The sequence below is a fragment of the Eptesicus fuscus genome, chromosome 2 (assembly GCF_027574615.1).
Source record: "Eptesicus fuscus isolate TK198812 chromosome 2, DD_ASM_mEF_20220401, whole genome shotgun sequence".
NCBI lineage: Eukaryota > Metazoa > Chordata > Mammalia > Chiroptera > Vespertilionidae > Eptesicus > Eptesicus fuscus.
Genome location: NC_072474.1, coordinates 67,233,838 through 67,256,658, shown reverse-complemented (window position 1 = coordinate 67,256,658; position 22,821 = coordinate 67,233,838). Strand labels below are relative to the sequence as shown.

At 37.6% G+C, this 22,821-nt stretch overlaps 1 protein-coding gene across 11 annotated transcripts in view; it reads left to right on the top strand.

Annotated features, from left to right (window-relative positions):
- BMP2K (BMP2 inducible kinase) overlaps positions 1-22,821 on the top strand; it is a 141,535-nt gene that overhangs the window by 59,957 nt on the left and 58,757 nt on the right. For all 11 annotated transcript variants that reach the window (XR_008558479.1, XR_008558490.1, XR_008558483.1 and 8 more), the window contains exons 4-7: positions 3,278-3,420; positions 4,622-4,743; positions 8,670-8,751; positions 13,338-13,470. Coding sequence is in view for 6 of the 11 variants with exons in the window: in XM_054727989.1 (XP_054583964.1) it covers positions 3,278-3,420; positions 4,622-4,743; positions 8,670-8,751; positions 13,338-13,470 (480 nt within the window). In the remaining 5 variants the exon portion in view is untranslated. The remainder of the gene's footprint in view (positions 1-3,277; positions 3,421-4,621; positions 4,744-8,669; positions 8,752-13,337; positions 13,471-22,821) is intronic.

The window sequence follows — 22,821 nt, the reverse complement described above, 5'->3', positions numbered from 1 at the left end:
CCTCTCCATTATGTTACAAGTTTTCTTTAAATATTTTACCTGATAAGTTATAGGATCTGAATAGAGTATTCTCAGTTCCTTTTCTCAGATGAATAAATGAGAAATTCCCAGTGGATTGAGAATGGGTGAACAAAAATGCTCTCCCCTTACTTCCTCTGTAAAAGCTAATTGTTTTACATAAGATTGTTTAGGAATGAAGATGCTTTAGTGAGGGAGTCAGCGTTATATATATAGTTCAGGTACATTGTGTTTTGCATTATGTAGAGAGAAAACTGTATAGAGAGTAGAAGAATATGTTAAATAGCTTACATACCCCACCATGGTGTCAGTCATCTTTTGTCCAGTATTAGATCTCTGCAGGTTTATGATGTAACACTGCTTAATTTGCTAATGTTCTTAAGTAAAGGGAGGTTTTATGTGCTTTAGTTGCCAAACTTTGAGAAATCAGAGTTGGTATTTTTAATATATTTTTATTATTTTATGAAAAGAGATTTTTTTTTTTGAGGGGGGGATGTTTTACAGAAATTCCTATGGATAATAATCTGTTAGCTTTTGCTTAATTACAAAACTCAATATCATAAAACAACAGTTATTTATTATTGCTTGTGTATCAGTCGGCCAACTGTTCTAGATTGAGCTTGGTGGGGTGACACTACTCATTTTCACTGGGCTTGCTCATATGCCAGTGGGTTTGCTGGGACTGGTTTTACATATTTCTCATCTTCTTCTTGGCACTAACAAGCTATCCTGGGGATATTTTTCCATGGAGATGGTAGAAACATAAGAGGGCAGGTAGAGGATGTGAGGGCTCCTAAGGCGTAGGCTTGGGACTGGCACACTGCCACTTCTGCCTTACTCTGTTGTATGATCAGATAGGAAGGGTTGGCTGCCTACTTTGAGAGGTTAGCGAAATGTTGACTTTTTTATTTTAGTGCTGAAATTGGCAAGACTATTTAAGGTTTTGCTTAGGAGATGATACCTGTTTAGAAACTATAGAAAGATTTGAGAGCTCTATGCATCTTGTTTTAAAAGACCTTCAATATATATATAGTTAAATCTTACTTTTCTTTAGAATAATCTTACTTTAACATAATTTTCAGAAGAGTTTGATTTTGAATAATAAAATGTTTTTTGTGTCTACATTTGAAATGCAGCTCAAATACAGCTTTTAGCTTTTTTTTTCGGGGGGGGGGGCGCTGAATTTTGTCATTCAAGGTTATTAGCTCAAATATCTCTCAGTGGAAGGAAGAGGATTAACATTTGTTTAAAATTCATTCTACTCATTACAACATTGAATCTTTAGAAGAGGTGAAATGAGTTTAAGATTTTGATTTCTTTAGCAGTGAAATGATATTTCAAGAATGTGAATGAATACCTAAAAAACATTTTTTATCCTGTTTAATTTTGGGTCAAAATGAGTTAGGGTGTCTGACAAGAGGGTGAAGGAAATTGTTGCCTGGTCAAGCGCCTCATTCTTATTAGATACCCTGAACAAATTACAGCGAAATGGGCTTGTGTTTTCAGAAAGTTGGAGGTTGATAGGTAAATGTTCATGTTCTTTTTGCTTTAAAATTCTAAGAAAAGAAACAACCATTTCAGAAAATACAAGAAAATGCTGTTGAGACAGTAATAATAAAAGGAAGAGCTGTATATGCACTTTCTTAAAGATTTCAAAGTAGCGAGGATTCATTTATTCAAGCTTGTTAAAAGAAAGTTTCAAGTTAACATAAACTTGCCTTTTTAAAATCCCCAAACATGATTTTTATCAGACTGGCTTCTGAATGAATCACATATTTACTTTTGCTCTTAAAATATAATGATAATTTCTTAATAATTAAGAATTGTCATTACTGGACTGCAATTATTGTGGTATATTGTAGTATATAATAGTTCTCTCAGGACTTATGTGTGGCTATTTAATTTTAGCAAATTACTCTGCCCATTATCCCTTACCTAGTTTAGAGTATTAGCTTCTTATTCATTTCCACTCTTCTGATTCCCTTATCCCTCAATCAAGGAAATCTTTTAAAAAGTCAGATAAGGAAGTTTCTTTAGTTCTTAAATTAAATGTAAGTATTTCTGATTGCTTTCTGCCTTGTCAGTCTCTTCTCACCTTACCCTCTTCTCTGCTTTCTAGACCATGTCCACATTGGCTTTCTTTAAGCTACTTAAAGTCATTAAGCTCTTTCCCAAACTGGAGGCCTTTGTAATTGCCACTCGCTATCCCTAATCTGCTTTTGTTCCATATCTCTTCCTGGTTAATTCCTACCTACCCTTCATTCTAAACATAAATATAACTTCCTTAGATTGGCCTTATCTAGCACTCTTTCTTCCTCATCCTCCTTCACCAGTTTAACATAGGTTTCTCTCATTATTCTTACTAGAGGCCCGGTGCACGAATTCATGCACCACTGGGGTCCCTCAGCCTGGCCTGTGGGATCGGGCCGAAACTGGCTCTCCAACATCCCCCGAGGGGTCAACAGATTGCGAGAGGGCGCAGGCCAGGCAGAGGAACCCTACTGGTGCACGATCGGGGCCAGGAAGGGATGCAGGAGGTTGGCCAGCCAGGGAGGGACCGCGGAAAGGCTCCAGGGCATGCCCGGCCTGTCTCGCTCAATCAAAGCTAACCTACTAGTCGAAGCGTCTGCCCCCTGGTGATCAGTGCATGTCATAGTGACTGGTTGATTAGTCGACTGCCCCCTGGTGGCAGTGCATGTCATAGTGAGCGGTTGAGGGGCCTTAGCATATCATTAGCAAATTCGCTTTGATTGGCTAAACTGACAACTGGATGACCAGACACTTAGCATATTAGGCTTTTATTGTATAGGATTGTACATAATTATGATATGTGTTTATTTAATGTGACTTTTTAATGTTTACCTCTGCCTTTAGATTATAAATTCTATGACAATAGCAACTTTATTTTTGTTTACCATTGTTTACCCAATAATTAGCATAGTGTGAAATAAACTTTTTAAAAATTTATGATGCTGTCAATTATAAGGTACACCCTGATTTCAGATATGTTAAAATGTTAAAACATGGCAATTGCATTAGCAGGACATCATCTATGTAAGATGTTCTCAAGTTAGAGATGTAAAATATGATAAAATGTATTTCATTGAATCAGTACTTAATGGTGTAATAAGTATCCTTACAGGAGAATTATGAAAAAGCCAATTCCCTCGTACCTGAGATCATAAATGCATTTCTTAATTTCTTTGTGATAGACTGCATGTATACAAATATGCCCTCTCAAAATTACTTTTTTGGTTAGCTGGGCAGGTAGTGAATCAGATGAATAAGAAGCTGCAGACAGGTTTTACGGAACCAGAAGTGTTACAGATATTCTGTGATACCTGTGAAGCTGTTGCGAGGTTGCATCAGTGTAAGACTCCAATAATTCACCGGGATCTGAAGGTACAAAATTTAGAATCCTCATGTATTGATGCATTTTTAACTTTCAAGTTAAAATGTTCTTGGGCTATTTTCATCTAAATCAGTTTTTCTTACCAGCACTGAGCTTGGCCTCTGTCCCCTGCTGCATTTCCTGATGTCATCTAAAAACTGGCTGTAGATTGGGTGGTGATTATCTTTAAAGTCATACTATATTTTAACCTTTTTGTGCACTCAGACCTCTTGTATCTGATACCCTATTACATTGGAAAAAGCCCCCAAAGTGGATCGAACATTTCTGGTATCATACTACTAGAGATGCCCGTGCACATACCTTGTAAAACTATAGGTGTCTTCTTGGATATCCACAAATATTAAGATTTAAAAATTCCTCTTCCTGAAATTCTTTATGCGCAGATATCCCATGGCTAACCTTTCACTCTTCAAGTTTGCTCAGGTTCACCTTCTCACTGAGTTCTGTCTTATACTGCCTTAGTTACAGTTACAACCTAACATTCCCGCTTTCTACCGGCTCTCCTTTTTATTATCACTTCTCACCTTCTAAGATACTATATAATTTGCTTATGTATTGTTTATTTTCTGTCTTTTCCCACTAAAATATAAGCTCCAGGTGGACAAGGGTTTTTCTCTTTTGTATTAATGTATCCAAGCTTTTAGAACAGTGCCTGTTACATAGTGTGCTCTCAATAATTAATGTTTAATGAATGAATGAGTGAATCTCAATTCTGACTTACTATACAAAATTTATGAAAGGTGATAAGATACTCTTAAGATGCAAGAGAATAGAAGGTGTTACTTAGAATATAGGTCATAACCACGAAAACATCATCCAGGGAACCCTATGGTAAAAGGATACAAGTTAAGTCAAGGTTGAAACGCATGACTGTGTCCCTTAATTTGGGTAACCAGCAAGTTATACAACTTTTACATTTCCCTCATCAATTGTATGATTTTTTTAGATTATTTAAAATTACTAAAAGTTACTAAGTTTTTTCATGTAGATATTTTATCTGAGTTTTACTGATTTAAAACTGGAATTGTCTTACTGCACAACTTAGTATAGACCATATTTCATATGATCTGTATATGTATGTGTATATGTATATATCATAAACCCTTCAATGTTTATTGTGTAAGGTCATGGTTGTAAAAAGATAATCTTCATTTTGAAAATAGTACTAATTATTGATTTTTTTCTCTTAAGGTAGAAAATATTTTGTTGAATGATGGTGGAAACTATGTACTTTGTGACTTTGGCAGTGCCACTAATAAATTTCTTAATCCTCAAAAAGATGGAGTGAATATAGTAGAAGAAGAAATTAAAAAGTAAGTGTTTATCTTTATTGCATTTGTCTTAAGGGAATTTTAGATAACTTGGGTCTGTGTTCAGCTCTGCTAATATATATTTTAGATATTCCTTTCATAGATTTCTTCAAAACGCTTTTATACCATAGACATTGATTAGTTTATGTCTGATCTAGCTCAATAGGAAATACATTTTACCATGGATACAAGTTATTCATCTATGTATTAAACACATTTATCAAGAAAGTTGTTAAATAAGCTGTACTAATTAAAGAAACCATTAAAGGGAGTTTTCACTGATTGTTGAATTCAGTTAAGCATCTTTATTTTTAGTAGTACTGTTTTTGTTAGGAAAAATTAAATTATTTGAAAACATTTAAACTTTTCATATTTAATATTAACAAGTTGACTTCTGTATGCATTGAAAACTGTTAAAAATGTGTTACTTAGTAATAGTGTACTGGAAAGCTCTCTGATAAAAAAATTAGTCATATCTGCTTTATGTTTCCTTATTCTTGTACTTTCCAAAGTTGCTAGATTACTTGTTAAGACTTTTCTGTTTTAGAAAATGGAACTGTTTGTTAGTCTTAGATTACCTTAATGAAATGATACAGACTGCAGAAAGATCTGTCAGAATGCAAATTTATAAGTAGTTGCCTTTTCTGAGTTGCCCACTTCTTCACACATTCTCAGTTGTTTAAACTATCTAGGAGCTGTTATTTGAACTGTAACTTATATTTTGAAATAGCTCAAGTAGAGCTGATATTACCCTAGCTTAGTTGTATAGCACTATGGATTTCTAGACTACATATTTCTATCCAGAGAACTTAGCTTATGGTGATTATGTTAGATTCCATAAAAACAACTCCTTAGTAAACATATAAATGTCCTGAAGAAGTCAAGAACAATAAATTATTGAATTGACTTCTTGAGAATGCAAAAATGATTGGATTGTGATATATAATGGCTCCTTTGATTCTGCTCAAGTACCTCTAACTTGCTAGGTTTTATTTCTTGTTGTTGAGATCTGAAGTATAGTTAAGGTTTAATAGAAATTTGCATTAATGATGAATGTAAACTTATGAGGGTGTGCTTTGTGACTCAGTTGAGGAGTTAATGGCCCAACCATTTACTTAATTAAGAGGTATTTATCTAGGTCCTGCAATGTAGTGGACACTAAAGGATAGTAGTAAGGGGGTGCTGCAGGCTAGCAGTGAACAAAAGTCCTGCCTGCATGCATTTCATATTATGGTTTCTTGGGTTGTTTCTATCATTCAGAATGTCCCGCCAATCAGGGTCATTGAAATCAGTAAGATGGTAGAATGCTCACTTCTAAGAACACTTTATGTAAAATAAAACCTATAAACAGTCAAAATGAATTTTAAGTTATGCCATGATATAGGAAGTTCTTCCATATTTTGGTAATTTCTGCCATGGAATCAAGCACTACTTCATTAAAATATTCTGTTCATAATGTATTTGGGGGTTTTGTATTGCTTAATATTCACAGTGTCTTATAATTCCAAATAGCTTATGATGGCAGTATTAGAATTGTACTTAATTAGTGTAGTTAAAATTATGGCACCTAGATTTTTTAAAACAACAATTATAAAAACAAACCTAAAGGAGATTTACTGCCATGTGCAAGGAAGTATGTTAGAGTCAATGAAAACAAACTTCTTAGTGAACATATAAACTAATATTTTGAAATAAGTTTTATTTTTAAACTAGAGGCCCGGTGCATGAAATTCGTGCACTGGGGTAGGGTGGGGGGAGGAGTGTCACTCAGCCCAACCTGCACCCTCTCCAATCTGGGATCCCTCTCACAATCTGGGACTGCTGGCTCCCAACCGCTCGCCTACCTGCCTGCCTGATTACCCCTAACTGCTTCAGCCTGCCAACCTGATCATCCCCTAACCAATACCCTGCCAGCCTGATCGATGCCTAACTGCTCCCCTGCCGGTCTGATTGCCCCCAACTGCCTTCCCCTGCTGGCCTGGTCACCCCCAACTGCCGGCCTGGTCACCCCTAACTGCCCTCCCCTGTTGGCTCGGCCGCCCCTAACTGCCCTCCCCTGCATGCCTGGTCACCTCCAACTGCCCTCCCCTGCAAGCCTGGTCCCCCCCCCCACCCAACTGCCCTCCCCTGTAGGCCTGGTCCCCCCCAACTGCCCTCCCCTGCCGGCCTGGTCACCCCTAACTGCCCTCCCCTGCAGGTCTGGTCACCCCAACTGCCCTCCCCTGCCGGCCCGGTCATCCCTAACTGCCCTCCCCTGCTGGCCTGATTGCCCACAACTGCCGGCCATCTTGTGGCGGCCATCTTGTGACCACATGGGGATGGCCATCTTGTGCGAGGATGTGATGGTCAATTTGCATACTACCTATTTATTATATAGGATTGATTAAAATATTTTGATAAGTATATTTTAAGTTATATTATTTTAAATAAGGAACTCAAGGAACACTATGTTTCCAAAACATTGTCTTCATTAAAATTTTTGTATTAACCCTTTGCACTCACTTGCTTTTTTCTCGATTCCTTTATTCTATTCAGGATTTAATTATTTAAATACCCCAGATTTTACAAAGCGCGGCAGTAGAATAAAAAACTGGAGTTTCTTTTCATACAAACTTATTTATTTGGATTTTTTATATTTCAAATTATTGATACATTCAAAGAGTAATTTTAATCTCGACATCTGAGTGCAAAAGGTTAAAGAGAACTAAGTTTTTTATCATTAGAGACTAGTGGCCCGATGCACTAAATTTGTGCATGGGGGGTGGTTCCCTCAGCCCAGCTTGTACCCTCTCCAATTGGGGACCCCATGAGGGATGTCCGACCGCCGGTTTAGGCCCGATCCCTGTAGGGATCGGGCCTAAACCGGCGGTCGGACATCCCTCACGCAATCTGGGACCACTGGCTCCTAACTGCTCACCTGCCTGCCTGCCTGATGGCCCCTAACTGCCTCTGCCTGCCTGCCTCATTGCCCCTAACTGCCTCTGCCTGCTTGCCTGATCGCCCCTAACTGCCTCTGCCTCCCTGCCTGATCGCCCCTAACTGCCATCCCCTGCCAGCCAGATCTCACCCCCAGCTGCTCTCCCCTGCCAGCCTGATCTTGCCCCCAACTGCCTCTGCCTGCCTGATCACCCCTAACTGCCCTCCCCTGCCAGCCTGCTTGCCCCCAGCTGCCCTCCCCTGCCTGCCTGATCTCGTCCCCAACAGCCCTCCTCTGTCAGCTTGATCTCACCCCCAACTGCCCTCCCCTTCTGGCCTGGTTGCCCCAATTGCCTCCCCTGCCAGCCTGATCTTGCCTTCAACTGCCCTCCCCTGCCAGCCTGATCTCGCCCCCTACAGCCCTCGCCTGCTGGCCTGATCTCACCCCCAACTGCCCTCCCCTGCTGGCCAGATCTCGCCCCCAACTGCCCTCCCCTGCAGGCCTGGTTGCCCCCAACTGCCCTCCCCTGCTGGCCTGATCTCGCCCCCAACTGCCCTCCCCTGCCGGCCTGATCTTGCCCTCATTTGCCATCTCCTTTCAGCCTGATTGCCCCCAACTGCCCTCCCGTGCTGGCCTGATCCCACCCCCACCGGCCCTCCCATGCTGGCCTGATCGCCCCTAACGGCCTCTGCCTCAGCCCCCACCACCATGGCTTTGTCCAGAAGGAAGTTGGACGTCCGGAAGATGGCTGGTCGACCCGGTCTAATTAGCATATTACCCTTTTATTAGTATAGATGCTATTGTACTTGTCGAATAAAAAATGTGTATATGTACATGTTTTGTATTGTTTAATCCTTGATAGACTTTTAATGCCTTTTAAAAGTAGTATTATTTCTATCTAATGTTATTGAGCAGAGAAATTTTTTTGTAGTATTTTATGTAGAAACAATGTAGTATCTGTCTTTTTATTTTATTTTTATATCTCCACTCCATTTTACTTATTTACTGCCAGGTATACAACCCTGTCATACAGAGCCCCTGAAATGATCAACCTTTATGGAGGGAAACCCATCACCACCAAGGCTGATATCTGGGTAAGGCCAAGAAAGGTTGATGTTTTCTATAACCAAATTTAAAAAAATTGAGTTCAATTGATTACTTGCCCCCTGTCCCCCAAAAGGTATTTCCTAATAAGCAGAAAAGTGTTGTATAGTAGAGATTCTTATTCAGGAGATGAAAATAGAACATTTTATCTTCTTAATCCTGAGAAGGAAAGCTTAGGTATAAAAAAGCAAATAACTGGCTTCCATATAATGTAACTTTTTACCATGATATTTTTTGTGTGTTTAGATTATATATGAGTGTTAACATTTTTTTGATTGAGTGGAATTTTGGTTGATCACTTTATGGAAAAGCTGGACATTACTCTTGAGTAATTACCCTGATAACTTCCTAGAATATTTTAGGAAATTAACATGCGTAAAACTTTTTTTCTAATTATAAACATGTCATTGACTAAAATATATATCAAGTTTTTTATTTAGCATATCATATATATCTGGATTGAATTATTAAGATAGATTGTATTTCTATAAAGTTGAACTTTATGATAGGACTATAGGCCTGGTGCACGGATTCGTGCACCGGTGGGGTCCCCAGGCCTTGCCTGTGGGGATTGGGCTGAAACCAGCAGTCTGACATCCCCTGAGGGGTCCCGGATTGTGAAAGGGCGCAGGCCAGGCTGATCTGTGCACCGAGCCTCTAGTATGCATATAAGATCTTTGGTTAATCTCTTCCCGCCCTACCCCTTTCTCCCTTCCCCCTTCCCTCTGAGATTCATCAGTCTCTTTCATGTTTCCATACCTGTGCATTGAGCGTCTGCCCCCTGGTGGTCATTGCACGTCATAGCGAACAGTCGGACACTTAGCATATTAGCCTTTTATATATATAGATGTCAGTACCTCTTTAGAACTTATTTCATAAGCAAACTATATTTTACTAATATTTAATAAACTAGCAGGGAGGTACTTTAAATGGGAATTCACTTAACTTCAGCTAGTATTTAGCTATATCTACCACTAGTGACCATGTTAGGGATGGAGGGAAAAAAATCCTTTGGAAATAGTTCTAGAGTTTACTAGAAAAGTCATGTTTATTTTATTTTTAAAACATAATGTTCAGAAAGTAGTTCAAAGTAATGTGTGAAATAAAATGAATATCTCCTTGGTTCCCTTCTCCTGGACTCTTCCTCTTGGGATTGGGATACCCAAATATTCCTGCAAGATAATAAAAAAGAATAGCTTTGTTATCTTTTTATCTGTCCACATAATATATACTTTTTTCACCAAATGGTGTTCCTTAAATCTTGTGGTAGTTGCATTTTTAACCATACACATAATTGAATCACACTATGAATAAGTTTGGTTTAATTTGATACTGCTTTTAGATCACCAGCTTGTATAACTCAAATTTAATTTGCTTTTCTCAGCATTAACATTTGACTCATTAAATGGCTTGTAGTACAATGTAGAAAGCAAATTCAATTGGATCTGAATTGATAAAATGAAAGTATTAGAAGAGGTGACTGTGGAAGCGTTTACTGACCTAATTTTGTGACTGGCTGTTGAAATCTGTATTACCTAAAAATCTATTTCAACAGCAGAAGAAACAGACATCATAGCTCAGTACTGTTTTGCAATCATGAAGGGTTACCCAGTATCTTAACGAAAAGTAGAGGGAATCTTTTTGTTGTTTATTTTTCACCAGACTTGGTGTGCATGCCAAGCAACATACTAAGTTGTCAGTGATAAGTTTAAAATTTATGCTATTTATAGATTAGTATATGGAGTAGAATTTCTCCAACAGCTAACTGAGTATAATTATGGGGTTATAGATACTCAAAGATAAAAAAAAAGAAGCAAGAAAAATAATCAGAAAACAGAAGCTATGTTTATATGTTGGACAGAGATAGAACTTTAATTTGCATGGTGTGTTTTTTATGCTTGTCTTAGCTCAGGTGAAACATAAGTAAGCTACCACATTTTAGGTGGAAGATGCTTCATGTTACCTTTTTTTATGAGGAAAATGGAGGATGGTGATAGCTTTTAAAATCAGGTCATTTGTTCTCTCTTGTTTTTTGACAAGTCTCATAATATAAAATGGATAAAGAGGGAAATGCCTTTGGTGTGAAAAAACTAGGACACCTCATTGTGTTCAAACAACATGAAGCAGAGTATTTTAGATTTATGTTTTTAAGTATACTGACATTGCTGTCTAAAACTGTTAACTGGTTACTCCCAGAACATTTACTGTAACACATGACACATTACTAAAGGTCTGATTGATGAGATAAAACTGGCTAAAATGGAGATCCCTTTTGAGAACCGCTAGCAGGGTCGCCTAAGACCATCAGAAAACACAGATATTTACATTATGATTCATAACAGTAGCAAAATTACAGTTAGGAAGTAGCCACGAAAATAATTTTATGGTTGGGGGTCACCACAACATGAGGAACTATATTAAAGGGTCGTGGCATTAGAAAGGTTGAGAACCACTGGCCTAGACTGTCATCTGGGTAGGAGAAAGTGTAATTTAATGCAGATATTGCACCATTAATAGTATTTTTTTATTATTGTTAAGGGAACCTCATCCTCAATTTACTGCATACATGCTGAAGATATCTTATAAAACAAAGCATCATAAATTTTTTAAAGCCACATTTTACTGGATTTTTCTATTCAGAAGCTTCATAGTTTTAAAAAAATGTTTTTATTGATTTTTTTGAGAGAGAGGAGGGGGAGGGATAGAGAGATAGAAACATCAGTGTGTGAGAGTAATATCATCAGTTGGCTGCTTCCTGCACACCATCCAATGGGGATTGAGCACTAAACCCCGGACCTGTGCCCTGACCAGGAATCTAACCATGACCTCTTGGTTCCTGGGTTGATGCTCAACCATTGAGCCACACTGGCTGGGCAGAATCTTCACAGTTTTGTTAATCATATAATAAATAACCCTGTAATGTCTTTGAATGGATATATTGAAATTTCTAGAGCCTTTAAATGTTTTCCTTAGAACACTGTTAAAATGTTGAAAGTAATGGTTAGTAAATTAATATTAAATTTAACACAGGTGTTTCTGTGTATTGTGATCTTCATAATAGTTATAAAGCTTAGAGTATTTTTTAGTTGCATTTGCTAAGTTGGTATGTGGAGAAAATTCAACAAAGCAAAACTGATTTGCTGATTTTTAGATGGTAAGGATAAATTTTAGTATTGTTGATAAAATTGTATACTAACTATTGGATAAGTTTGTACAATCTGTTTAGAATTAGAAATACCCCTTTACACATTTAAGGCTTGTAGATTACACATCTTGTGACAACATAATGATTTCTTGACCCGAAAATTACATTTCATTACTGGTTCTCTGGTTTGAGCTGTTACCAGCTTAGCTACAATTTCATTTTTAGGGTATTTTATTTTTGTTGTCAGCAAGTAGATTTATTGGTACTGTGATGCCTGTGAAGCAGACAGAGCCCTGCCTTTTTGAATTTTAATATAGATTATCCAGGTACAAATATGAATAGTAAATCCTATCTAATAAAAGAGTAATATGCAGATTGATCATCACTGCAACACACAATATAACTGCCCCCATGTGGTAAAGATCCTGCCCCCATGTGGACACAAGATGGCCACCACAAGATGGCCAGCAGGGGAGGACAGTTGGGAGGCACCCGGCCTGCAAGGGAGGGCAGTTGAGAAGGACCAGGCCTGCAAGGGAGGGCAGTTGGAGTTGATCAATCCTGCAGGAGAGGGCAGTTAGGGGTGACCAGGCCGGCAGAGGAGGGAAGTTGGGGGCAAACAGGCTGGCAGCAGAGTGGTTAGGGGATGATCAGGCTGGCAGACAGAAGCGGTTAGGGGCAATCAGGAAGGCAGGCAGGCAAGCAGTTGGGAGCCAGCAGTCCTGAATTGTGAGAGGGATGTCCGACTGCCCGTTTAGGCCCGATCCCAGTGGACATCCCTCGAGGGGTCCCATATTGGAGAGTGTTCAGGCTGGGCTGAGGGACAACCCCCCTCTGTGCACGAATTTCATGCACTGGGCATCTAGTTATAGAATAAAGATCATAGGGTTATGCGGAAAAATAGTCTAATTTTTATAGTAGGAAATAATGAAACATGCTTAGTGTCTAATAAATTTAACTGTTATGGCTAGCTCATTTGGAATCCCAGGATTTTAAAACATGTTTTATAGTGAATTTTTAAAAAATGCTGCTAGAAGGTTCGTTGTGCTTACTTAGTTATATGCTAGTTATGTATTAAAGATATATTTTCCTTGTGAAAGAAATAAAAGTAAAATTTTTTCCTCAAAGGGACCAACCACTTCTAATTTTAGTTATATTATTTATGATTTAGAGTTCTATGATAGCATTAATTTAGACAGCTATCCACAGATGTGATAGAAAAACATGGAAATGATATAGTTAAATGTCTTCTCAATAAATAAGCTCATTAATTAGTTTAAGCAAGTAATTTGTGAAAAGATTGATTCAGTATAGAAACATTAGTCTTTTTTAAAATAATAAATTCAGTTTTTGGTTTAGTGCTATTTTTATGTCTTGTGGTTAAGTTGTTTATTTGAGTTCTGACGATATTCATGCTTCTTTATTTTACAGGCACTGGGATGTTTACTGTATAAACTTTGTTTCTTCACTCTTCCTTTTGGTGAGAGTCAGGTTGCTATCTGTGATGGCAGCTTTACCATCCCAGACAATTCACGTTACTCCCATAACATCCATTGCTTAATAAGTAAGTATTGGGAAAAATTTATGACAGATACTGTACATAAGGCCTGCTATTACATCCCTTAGCCTAAATCCAGACTTTTAATTTCATTTATTATAATTTTATGATGCTATAGTAAAGAAAAACATTAAAAACGTTGTTTATAGACTTTTATAGAATGAAAGCAGCCTAATTACTAGCTGGTACATTAAGCCCCTAGATAAGCTTTTGTAGAACATAGAGATTATGTAATTAAGGAAACTGGAATTTCTGGAAAAACTTAAGCATAACATTTAATTATTTGGTCTTTGTTCTTTTGAAATCCAAATATCCAGATCTGTTGCTTCTTTTGAATCAAAGTATTGCTAATCTTAGATGTAGCTTACTTGTTAACTAATCTGTTCTTTATGATTATAAAATGGTTATCAGAAGCAACCTACGTGCATCAGAAGTATAGTCCTATGGGCCTTTGAATTCAAAAGAATACTTCACTTTTCCTTCTAGCCTGCTCTGACTTTTTTTCTTCCTTTTTGATAGGTACTCTAATTTAATTTCTTTCATATGTACTTGGTAAAATTTCAGAAAAAATGATGATTTGGGGAGGGATAGGACCATCAGGAAGCTGCAGAATTTAAACAGTACCTCTCAATACTGTTTGAATTAAAGTGTGTCTAGCATTTTCTACTCTGTTTTCTGCCTGTTAAATATTCCCTGTCATAGCCTCTAACCACACAGAGCAATGTAATAGAAAAGAGGGTCAATCTAAATGTATTTGATACTTTGAATGATAAAAATGGCACTTCAACTTAGCGGGGAAAGTGGAAATACAGAGTTAATAGCAATTTGTAGATTAAAAAATCAGACTGAATTTCTGCCTTAAACTTTATGCTAAAATTTCAAATAAGTTAAAGACAAATGTAAAAAATGTATTTGAAGAAAACAGGTGTGAATTTACTTATAACATTGGAATGGGTAATCTAAAAGTGAGGCATTAAATCTCAGGAATGAGAAAAGATGAAGCCATAAATATATACAACTAAACCATTAAAAAGTCTTTCCAAACTCATGAACCTCAGCATAAAATCAAGTGATCAGTTAGAAAAACAATTTGTTACACATTTGACAAATGACTGACTCTTGTAATTTATGAGACTCATGTAAGTAAAAAAGAGGAAGTACCCAAAAGAAAAATGGTCAAAAAGTATTAAAGGATAGCTAGCCTTGCTTTGCGAACATACAGTATTTAAAGCACAGTCTTTTTATTTCTGTAATGTGGATTTGCTCACACATGTTAGAAATTAGAGAATTATACCAGTTGAACACAAAAATTACATTGCTGCATGTGGGATGTTTTCCTAGGCAAGGGGAACCAGTAATAGGGTTGGGGAGATGGTGTTATGACTTGCAGGGGAAAGGAAATAGCCCTAAGCTTGGTTGCTGAACTTCCAGCAGAAACACTTGTAGCTCTGATTGGAGAATAATAAATATGAGTGCTTGTACCTGGAGTTTTCTTTCCAGAGATTTACCTGTCAGTTTTGTGTGGCTCCCTACTAATGGTGGCCCCCTGAAGAGCAGCCCCTCTGGGCCAGTTCCACTTTTATTGGTTGAGTATCTCCTAGCCTTCTTTTGATGTGTTTTTATATCCTTGTGGCAGCCTCCAGCCAAGTTAATCGACCTGCCTGGGCAGTCCAGGTTACCTTCCTAGGTACCAATTAATGTTTTTGTCAGTGCTCTGGTGACAGAATTGTGGTTTTCCAATGGTTTGTTCCAAATCTATTTTTCCCTTAGCCCTGTTAATTTTAGCCTGACATTTTTCAGAATGTGAAAAATTTTAAAAGCAAACATACCATTAGAGTGTATTTGAATACGCATTAGATCCATAACCCACTCTATCTTATCTGGCCAGTTTCCTCCTTCATTGTACAAAAATTAGGGCATCAAGAGCATGTAAGAACCCCGATTAATTGGAATTCTCAAAGAATAGATGAAGGAATTTATTTTGGCTATGTTGTGTTCTGGCTAATTGAAGTTTAACTTTTTATTGAAGCCCTTGTTATAAGTCATTGTAACTGTGACTGCTTTGTTGCTAAGTAATGTTTTAATCACAATTGAACTGAGGATTTTATTGGGGATCTTGCAATGTCTTAGGAATTCTGAATATTCTTATTGGACAATATTGTATGGGAGACTGGACATTATATACCCTGATTTGTGATTTAATTTGACTAAAGCAGTAAGAAGATCTTATTTTCTTATGTTAGGTTTGATCTTTTCCCCTTCTCTGTGTGTATGTGTGTGTGACTGTGTTTGTAATGGCAAGGTTGAAAAACTAAACATTATTGATAATTTTAGGATTTAATTAATCCTAGTAAATTGATGCAACCTATGCTTCTTTTACTTGTCACTAAATGCATAGATTTTCATTTTTATCAGTGTTTGTATAAATTTGACCATGTATTAATGTTTTTGAACTTAATTTTGAGAGGTAGCCAGAAAATTTAAAAAAGGTTTAATAAAATAAAAGTATTCAAGTAAATGTTGGTATTTTGTCTCCTGTCAAAGGATTTTTATGGACTTTACTTTTTAAATATTGTCTTAGGTAGTAAAGCTTAACAGAGTAGATATTTTTTGGAACCAGAACATACTTACCTATAATGTAATGTTTTCAGAAAACATTTAGACTCTTTGCAATTGTATTCTTTTTTTATTTTCTTTACTTTTTTCGCATGTGACCTTGCCTGTTTCTCACGGTCCTATTTAGATTTCTCTGTCTACTTTTATGCTTTGTAATTAGTGATTTATAATTCTTTCAAATAAATCCTGCATTCAGAAAACCAGGAAGGGCCTAGCTGTGCACATAGTTTTTGAAAGTGTAACTTTTTATTTCCAATTGTCTATTTATGCAGTATATTTTATCTCATATTATTATAAGATAAAGGAGTAAAAACATACATCTTTTTAGTACTGATAGAATTACTAATTCTACTTGCATCAATTTTATGTGATGAGGATATTTGAAAATGAAATAGTCATGCCTAATCTTTGTTAAAACTGTATGGTTTGTGGTTATACAGGTGTATTTGAATATACTTTTGATTATCACTATTTGGTCAAGGATAATTATTATTACACTAGAGGCCTGGTGCACAAAATTTGTGCAGCGTTGGGGTGTCCCTCAGCCTGGCCTGCACCCTCTCCAATCCAGGACATTCCTCTCGCAATCCAGGACCACTGGCTCCTAACCACTTACCTGCCTGCCTGCCTAATGCCCCCAGCTGCCCTCCCCTGACGGCCTGGTCGACCCCAACTGTCCTTCCCTGCCAGCCTGATCGCCCTTAACTCCCTGCCAGCCTGGTCTCGCCCCCAACTGCTCTCTCCTGCCAGCCTGATTACCCTTAACTGCCTCTGCCTTGGCCCCCACCACAATGGCTTTGTCCAGAAGGAAGTTGGTTGACCCGGTCTAATTAGCATATTACCCTTCTATTAGTATAGATAGATTATATAGGATAGGATTGCTTAAATGGGGGGGGGGGGGGGAGAAGAAAGCCTTTTTCAGCAGGAGGAGATGTTGTTGGCAGACAAAAATACATAACCCCTATATCTGACTGATAGCCAGCCATATGCACTATACTGCCAAATCGGTTATTGAAAAATTGAACTGCTTTCTTACACCTTAAACCAAACAGCTGTTGCCCTTAAAACCCCTCCTTAGCCCCCACCTTAGGTTCTGCCTTCGCAGTTCACTCAGATTAGGTTTTGATTGGTCGGTTTCTATGCCAGTCAGCGTCAAAAGCTCTGCCTCCTAGGCAGCCATTGGCTCCTCTAGGAAATCCAGAATGGCCCCGCCTTCATGTCAGCGCCAGCCCTTCAGTCACACCCCTAGTCTGCTACAGGGTGTATCTCTGGCCACTCTGAAAGCGGCACCTCAGGTCTGTGCTGGTGGCAATTTTGAATTCTCATCCCTGACCTAACCTTCTTACAGTGCGAACTCCGTGAAGGCAAGCATTTGTCTTGCTCATTCTTAGTTCACTCATAGACTTTACCTGTGTTTGTGCATCTATGCTAGCACCGCATGGTGACTGGTCATACGGTCGTTTCAGTCGTCATGGTCACTGCCTTTTTATATATAAAGATACTATCCATAAAGTTCTGTTTAACAATTTTATTATATTTTTCTGCTGACTTCTTAAGCAGCAGAATCAGTTATTTACAATTTTTTTTTTTCTTAGCTTCTGTTAACTTTTCCAATAGAAAAGTAGTGGAGGTGGATTGGGGATGAGGAGAGAAGCATTTTCTACTTATGGATCTAAGACTTAAAAAAAGAACTTAGACAACATTTAGAGGAGTGAGAAGCAAAACTGTAACAGAATGACTGAGTAGTTATGGTGTATGAACAGAATGCTGGCTGCCTCATCTTTCTTTTAGCTTCTGTTAAGGTGGTTAGGGAGGTACATGTGGAGATTAAGAGTAAGAGCCAGAAGGCCTGGGCTGCATCTGCTGTCACCTATTTAGTGGAATATTGGGCACCTCTGTTCATCTCAGTCTCATTTCTAAAGTGAGCATATTAAAAGTACCTACTTCTTAGGTTTATTGTGAAAAGTGAATTAGGAAAAGTGCTTCTTAGTATAAGTACTCAGTAAGAGATGACTTTTTTAATACTTACATCACTGCAGCTGTGTTAACTACCACTACCAATACTACTGAAACCTATGTAAGTCTTCCTGAGCTAACCTAATTTCTGATTTTCTGAGTAAGGATCAGGGCATCTGCTGTTGGATACTCAATAGCATGTCCTTTTCCTGCAGAGATTTCTTTGGATGCTTTGAAGCAGAAGTTGGTTTTGCAGATTAATGGTGGATCTATCAAAGGCCTACCATAAGTTATCATATATTCCAGAATATATCTTAAATGTAACTAATTACTTTTCTTACCTCTTATTTTGTGCAATAATGTAATGAATCATAATGAACAGCAAGGAAAGCTTTTTTGTTGTTGCGTTTGGGTTTGCTAACATATTGTTGCTTTATGATTCTGGATCTTAGCTCTTAGCAGCTTATCTATTAGGTTTAAATTTATTTTTTAAATTGAAATAATTGACACATAATGTATTAGGTCTAGGTATATACATAATGATTTGGTGTATGTATACAGGGTGTCCCAAATATATGTATACACACTTTAACAGCTGATTCTATTACATTTTGAAAATGAAATGTATTTAGTAAACTATCTTCATATTTGTTCAAAGTGTGTATACATTTTTTGGGGACAACCTGTATATTGTGAAATGATTACCACAATAATTCTAGTTAACACCTATCACTTCACATAGTTAGACATTGTTTTTCCCTTGTTCTGAGACCTTTAAACATCTCTCTTGGCAACTTTTAAAATACAGTAGTGTTGTTAGCTATAGTCAGCATACTGTACATTGCATCCCCAGGACTTATTTACTTTATAACTAGAAGTTTGTACCCTCACGCATAACCCAGCCCCCACCTCTCACAACCATCAATCTGTTCTCTGTATCTATGTTTGTTTGTTTTTTAAAGATCCCACATACAAGTGAGATCATAGGTATTTGTCTTTCCTCTGTCTGACTTCTTTTACCCTGCATAATGCCCTTGTGTCCCCCCCTGGTGTCTCAAATGGCACAATTTACTTGCTTTTTATGGCTGAATAATATTTTTCTGTGTGTGTACATAACATTTTCTTTATCCATTCATCCATCAGCGGACATTTAGGTTGCTTGTTGTGGCTATTGTAAATAATGCTGCAATAACATGGGGGTGCAGATATCTTTTCCAGTTATTGTTTGTGTTTCTTTCCAATACAGATCTGGAAGTAGCAGTGAAGGATTACATGATAGTTCTATTTTTAAGTTTTTGAGGGGCCTTTATACTGTTTTCCAATATACATTTCCTGTGCCAATTTACATTTCCATCAAAGTGCACAAGGATTCCCTTTTTTTCCACATTCTCACCAACACTTGTTATTTTTTTAATCTTTTGGAGAATAAATAAATTTATTTTAATACTTTCTGTGGGAAACCAGGAACTGTCTTGTTATAATATACTTAAAATTTATTATGAAAATTTAAAAAATAGAGACAGCACAGTACAGTGATGCTTCAGTGGGTACCCACTCATGGCTAATCTTGTTTCATATGCGCCCTTACCTACTCTTTTCTCCTATATATTTTTTAAATGTCAGAAATTTTAATGTGTCTTTGAAAAGAAACCAAAGATTAAGATAGGATTTCCTTGGAGGTTTTCAATCAGTGGCTCCGGGTTAACCAACTGGGGAGATGTAAAAAGAGGGCTCTGATAATAACTTTTAGGGACAGCTACCAGGCCTATCCCAACTATACTGTGCTTACATATTTATGGTGCGATTAAATGTTTTAATTATGATTGAACACATTCATTATGGCTGTTAAAATAGGTTTCATTTCACTAGTCCACAGAATATGGTATGTAGGACACATGCCCAACATGTAAGTTTCTATAATAATCTCCATAGGTTAACAGATAAAAACAACAAGTAAATGCTTGAAGTACTTTTGGTTGCAAAATTAGAGTGGGTATTTCTCTTTTCAGGTAAATTACCATAATAAGTGGCAGTCTGTGGTAAAGAAAAAGTGTATTTTTGGAAGGAAAAAAATTAAATTTTAAGTAGGAACATTCTTTTGATACTTGTATCCAAAGTCTTTTCCTATTAAATGTGCTGAGCTGTTAGATTAAAAATTCTGGTATACTAGTAACTTTGACGTAGACTAGGCTTGGAGCCATGGTTTTGTGTAACTTGAATTGGAACTCCTTTATTTAATTTTGGCTTGAGCCTTTAATTAAACCATAATTTAACTTCGCCACTGCTATAGCAGCAGCAGCTCCTTTTGCTGCTCTTTCTGTTGTAATATGCATGGTTGTTGTACTTTCCAGTACAAAATACATACAAAAATAATTAATTCAGCTGCCTCACATAAGTGTTATTTAGTCAGATATGTCTTATACATCACTTGGAAATATTTTGATGGTTTAATCATACACTGCCTTTAATGCTGAGACTATATTGTGTTCTCAGGTTGTATTAATGGGGTTTGTGTCAATAGAAAGATTCACCCAGTTAAAAGGAGCAGAGAAAAAGCCTTTCATGTCTATGCGGTTACCTTTTTAGAAGTCACTCTTATATTTGCAGTAGAATCAGGGGCACTGGGAGTATTCTCATGATGATTCACATGATCATTTTAATTGAGTAAACAAGGCTGTATTTTAGCTTCTCTGCCTCGTTTTCTCTTTAAAACTTAATTTCTTAGATGAATTGGACACATGGATTCCTTAATTCACTCCTTCCCCTCAAGAGCATGTTTTGGTAAACGATACAGTTTTATTGTCATGAAGTGGGAGTTAATAAAAATACTAGAATTGAAGTTTCCTTATTGCGAGAGCAAATGGCTTTGGACCAACTATACTTAAAATTAAACCAAAGTTGTCTTTCTTGGCAGATATGCCTCAGTGTTTAGCTGGAGTAGAGCTGATCTATGAAATAAATATATATGATTGTTTGATGGATTGTTTTATTTCTTTGTAGATGATACTATGCAACTTCAGGTTATATTATTCAGTAGTCTAGGAGTATATTTTGCTATCCATTCCTTTGGATAGTTTGAAAAATTATATTACTTAAGTTAAATGCTTAACGATGCTTTTTTGAGTTTATTTCTTTTTTTAATGGCTGGTAATATCCAGTATAAAAATATTCAGAGATAAAAATGTAGCCATTTTCTACCTGTGCGTTTCCGTGTCATCATGCTTTGAATTTAGAACCAAATCAGAGATGGGATACAGGAGCTCATCAGATAAAACTGTCAACATCAGTAAATAAAGTAGATTGCAGAATGAAATTTAGACCTGATGCCAAATGGGCCTCTTCATTTGTATTCAGGCCCCAGGTTTACTCAAACCCAGTTATAGGCAATGCTAGGAACCTTAGACTTCTTCCACAGAAGCAGGCCACTTGCAAAACATGGGTTGCATAGAATATACAGTGTACGTCCTGAGAGTAAACTGTTCTGAAAGAGCAGCAGAGATGTGCTTTCCCTCTTCCCCCACTTCTTCTTAGCACAAATCACTCTTTCCCTTAGAGAGGAATGAGTTATATAGGGAGTGGTCACTAGCATAGTGGTTTTCAAGGAGTTTGTGATCCACAGTAATAAATACATTTTAGTTATGACCTGGCATACATACACGTGGAACAAGTTTCATGAAATATTGCTTATACCACATTAGTGTACTTAATATTTTCTACTTTATTAAAATAAATGCTAGTCACTACCTTTTAAACTGATTTTATATCACATAAATGGGATGGGTACAGTTAGACAAACTAAACTGGCTCTCACAGAGATGTAGTCCCACCTGAAAACATGAGCCAGGGACTTAACCGGTCCTTTAGTTTGCTTATACGATGATATCATTTCTACCCACAGCCTAGCTACCTGAACATTAGAGGATGTTGTGCTATGCTTAACTTGAGATATACAATTACTTATACAAATGCAAAAGGCCCGGTGCACGAAATTCATGCACGGGGTGGGGAGGGGGGTCCCTCAGTCTGGCCTGTGCCCTCTTGCAGTCTGGGACCCCTCCCTCCTTACTACCCGTCTGCTCGCTGCTCCTTACCACTCAGCTCACTGCTCCTTAGTGCTGCTGCAGAGGTGGGAGAGGATCCCGCCACCACCACTGTGCCTGCCAGCTGTGAGCCCGGCTTCTGGCTGAGCGGTGCTCCTGCACTGACCACCAGGGGGCAGCTCCTGCATTGAGCATCTACCCGCTGGTGGTCAGTGCGTGTCATAGCGACTGGTCGTTCCACTGTTTGGTCAATTTGCATATTAGGCTTTTATTATATAGGATTTGTTAGAGAACCTCAAATCTCAAATTCATTTATTTCCCTTCAGTGCTTCTCACCTACTGTTAAAGAAAAAAAAAAAGTATGTAGGATTGCCTAACGTATCATTTTATTTCTCCCTAGAAACTTAAAAAGCTTTCTCCAGATTCAGATAAGAACAGTATTCTCATACCATACTGTTCTCTACCCCTACAGAATTTTGTTTTTACCTAACGGCATGTAGGTGTTTTGTCACTGGTCCACATGGAAGGATCATATAAGACATTACCCAGTGTCACTCACTGCAGTTCTTTAAGGGCAGTGTTCACACAGTGGGAGCCAGCTTTAGAAAGACCCAAAGGAGCATTTACTGTTTGCTTTTGGTATCAGCAGTAGTGCTTTTTCTTAGCACCTGGTTTATTTTTATGTTAGGGACACTGTGATTCATGGAATTGATCATGTTGCCCTATTTGTGTTGACAGCTAGAAG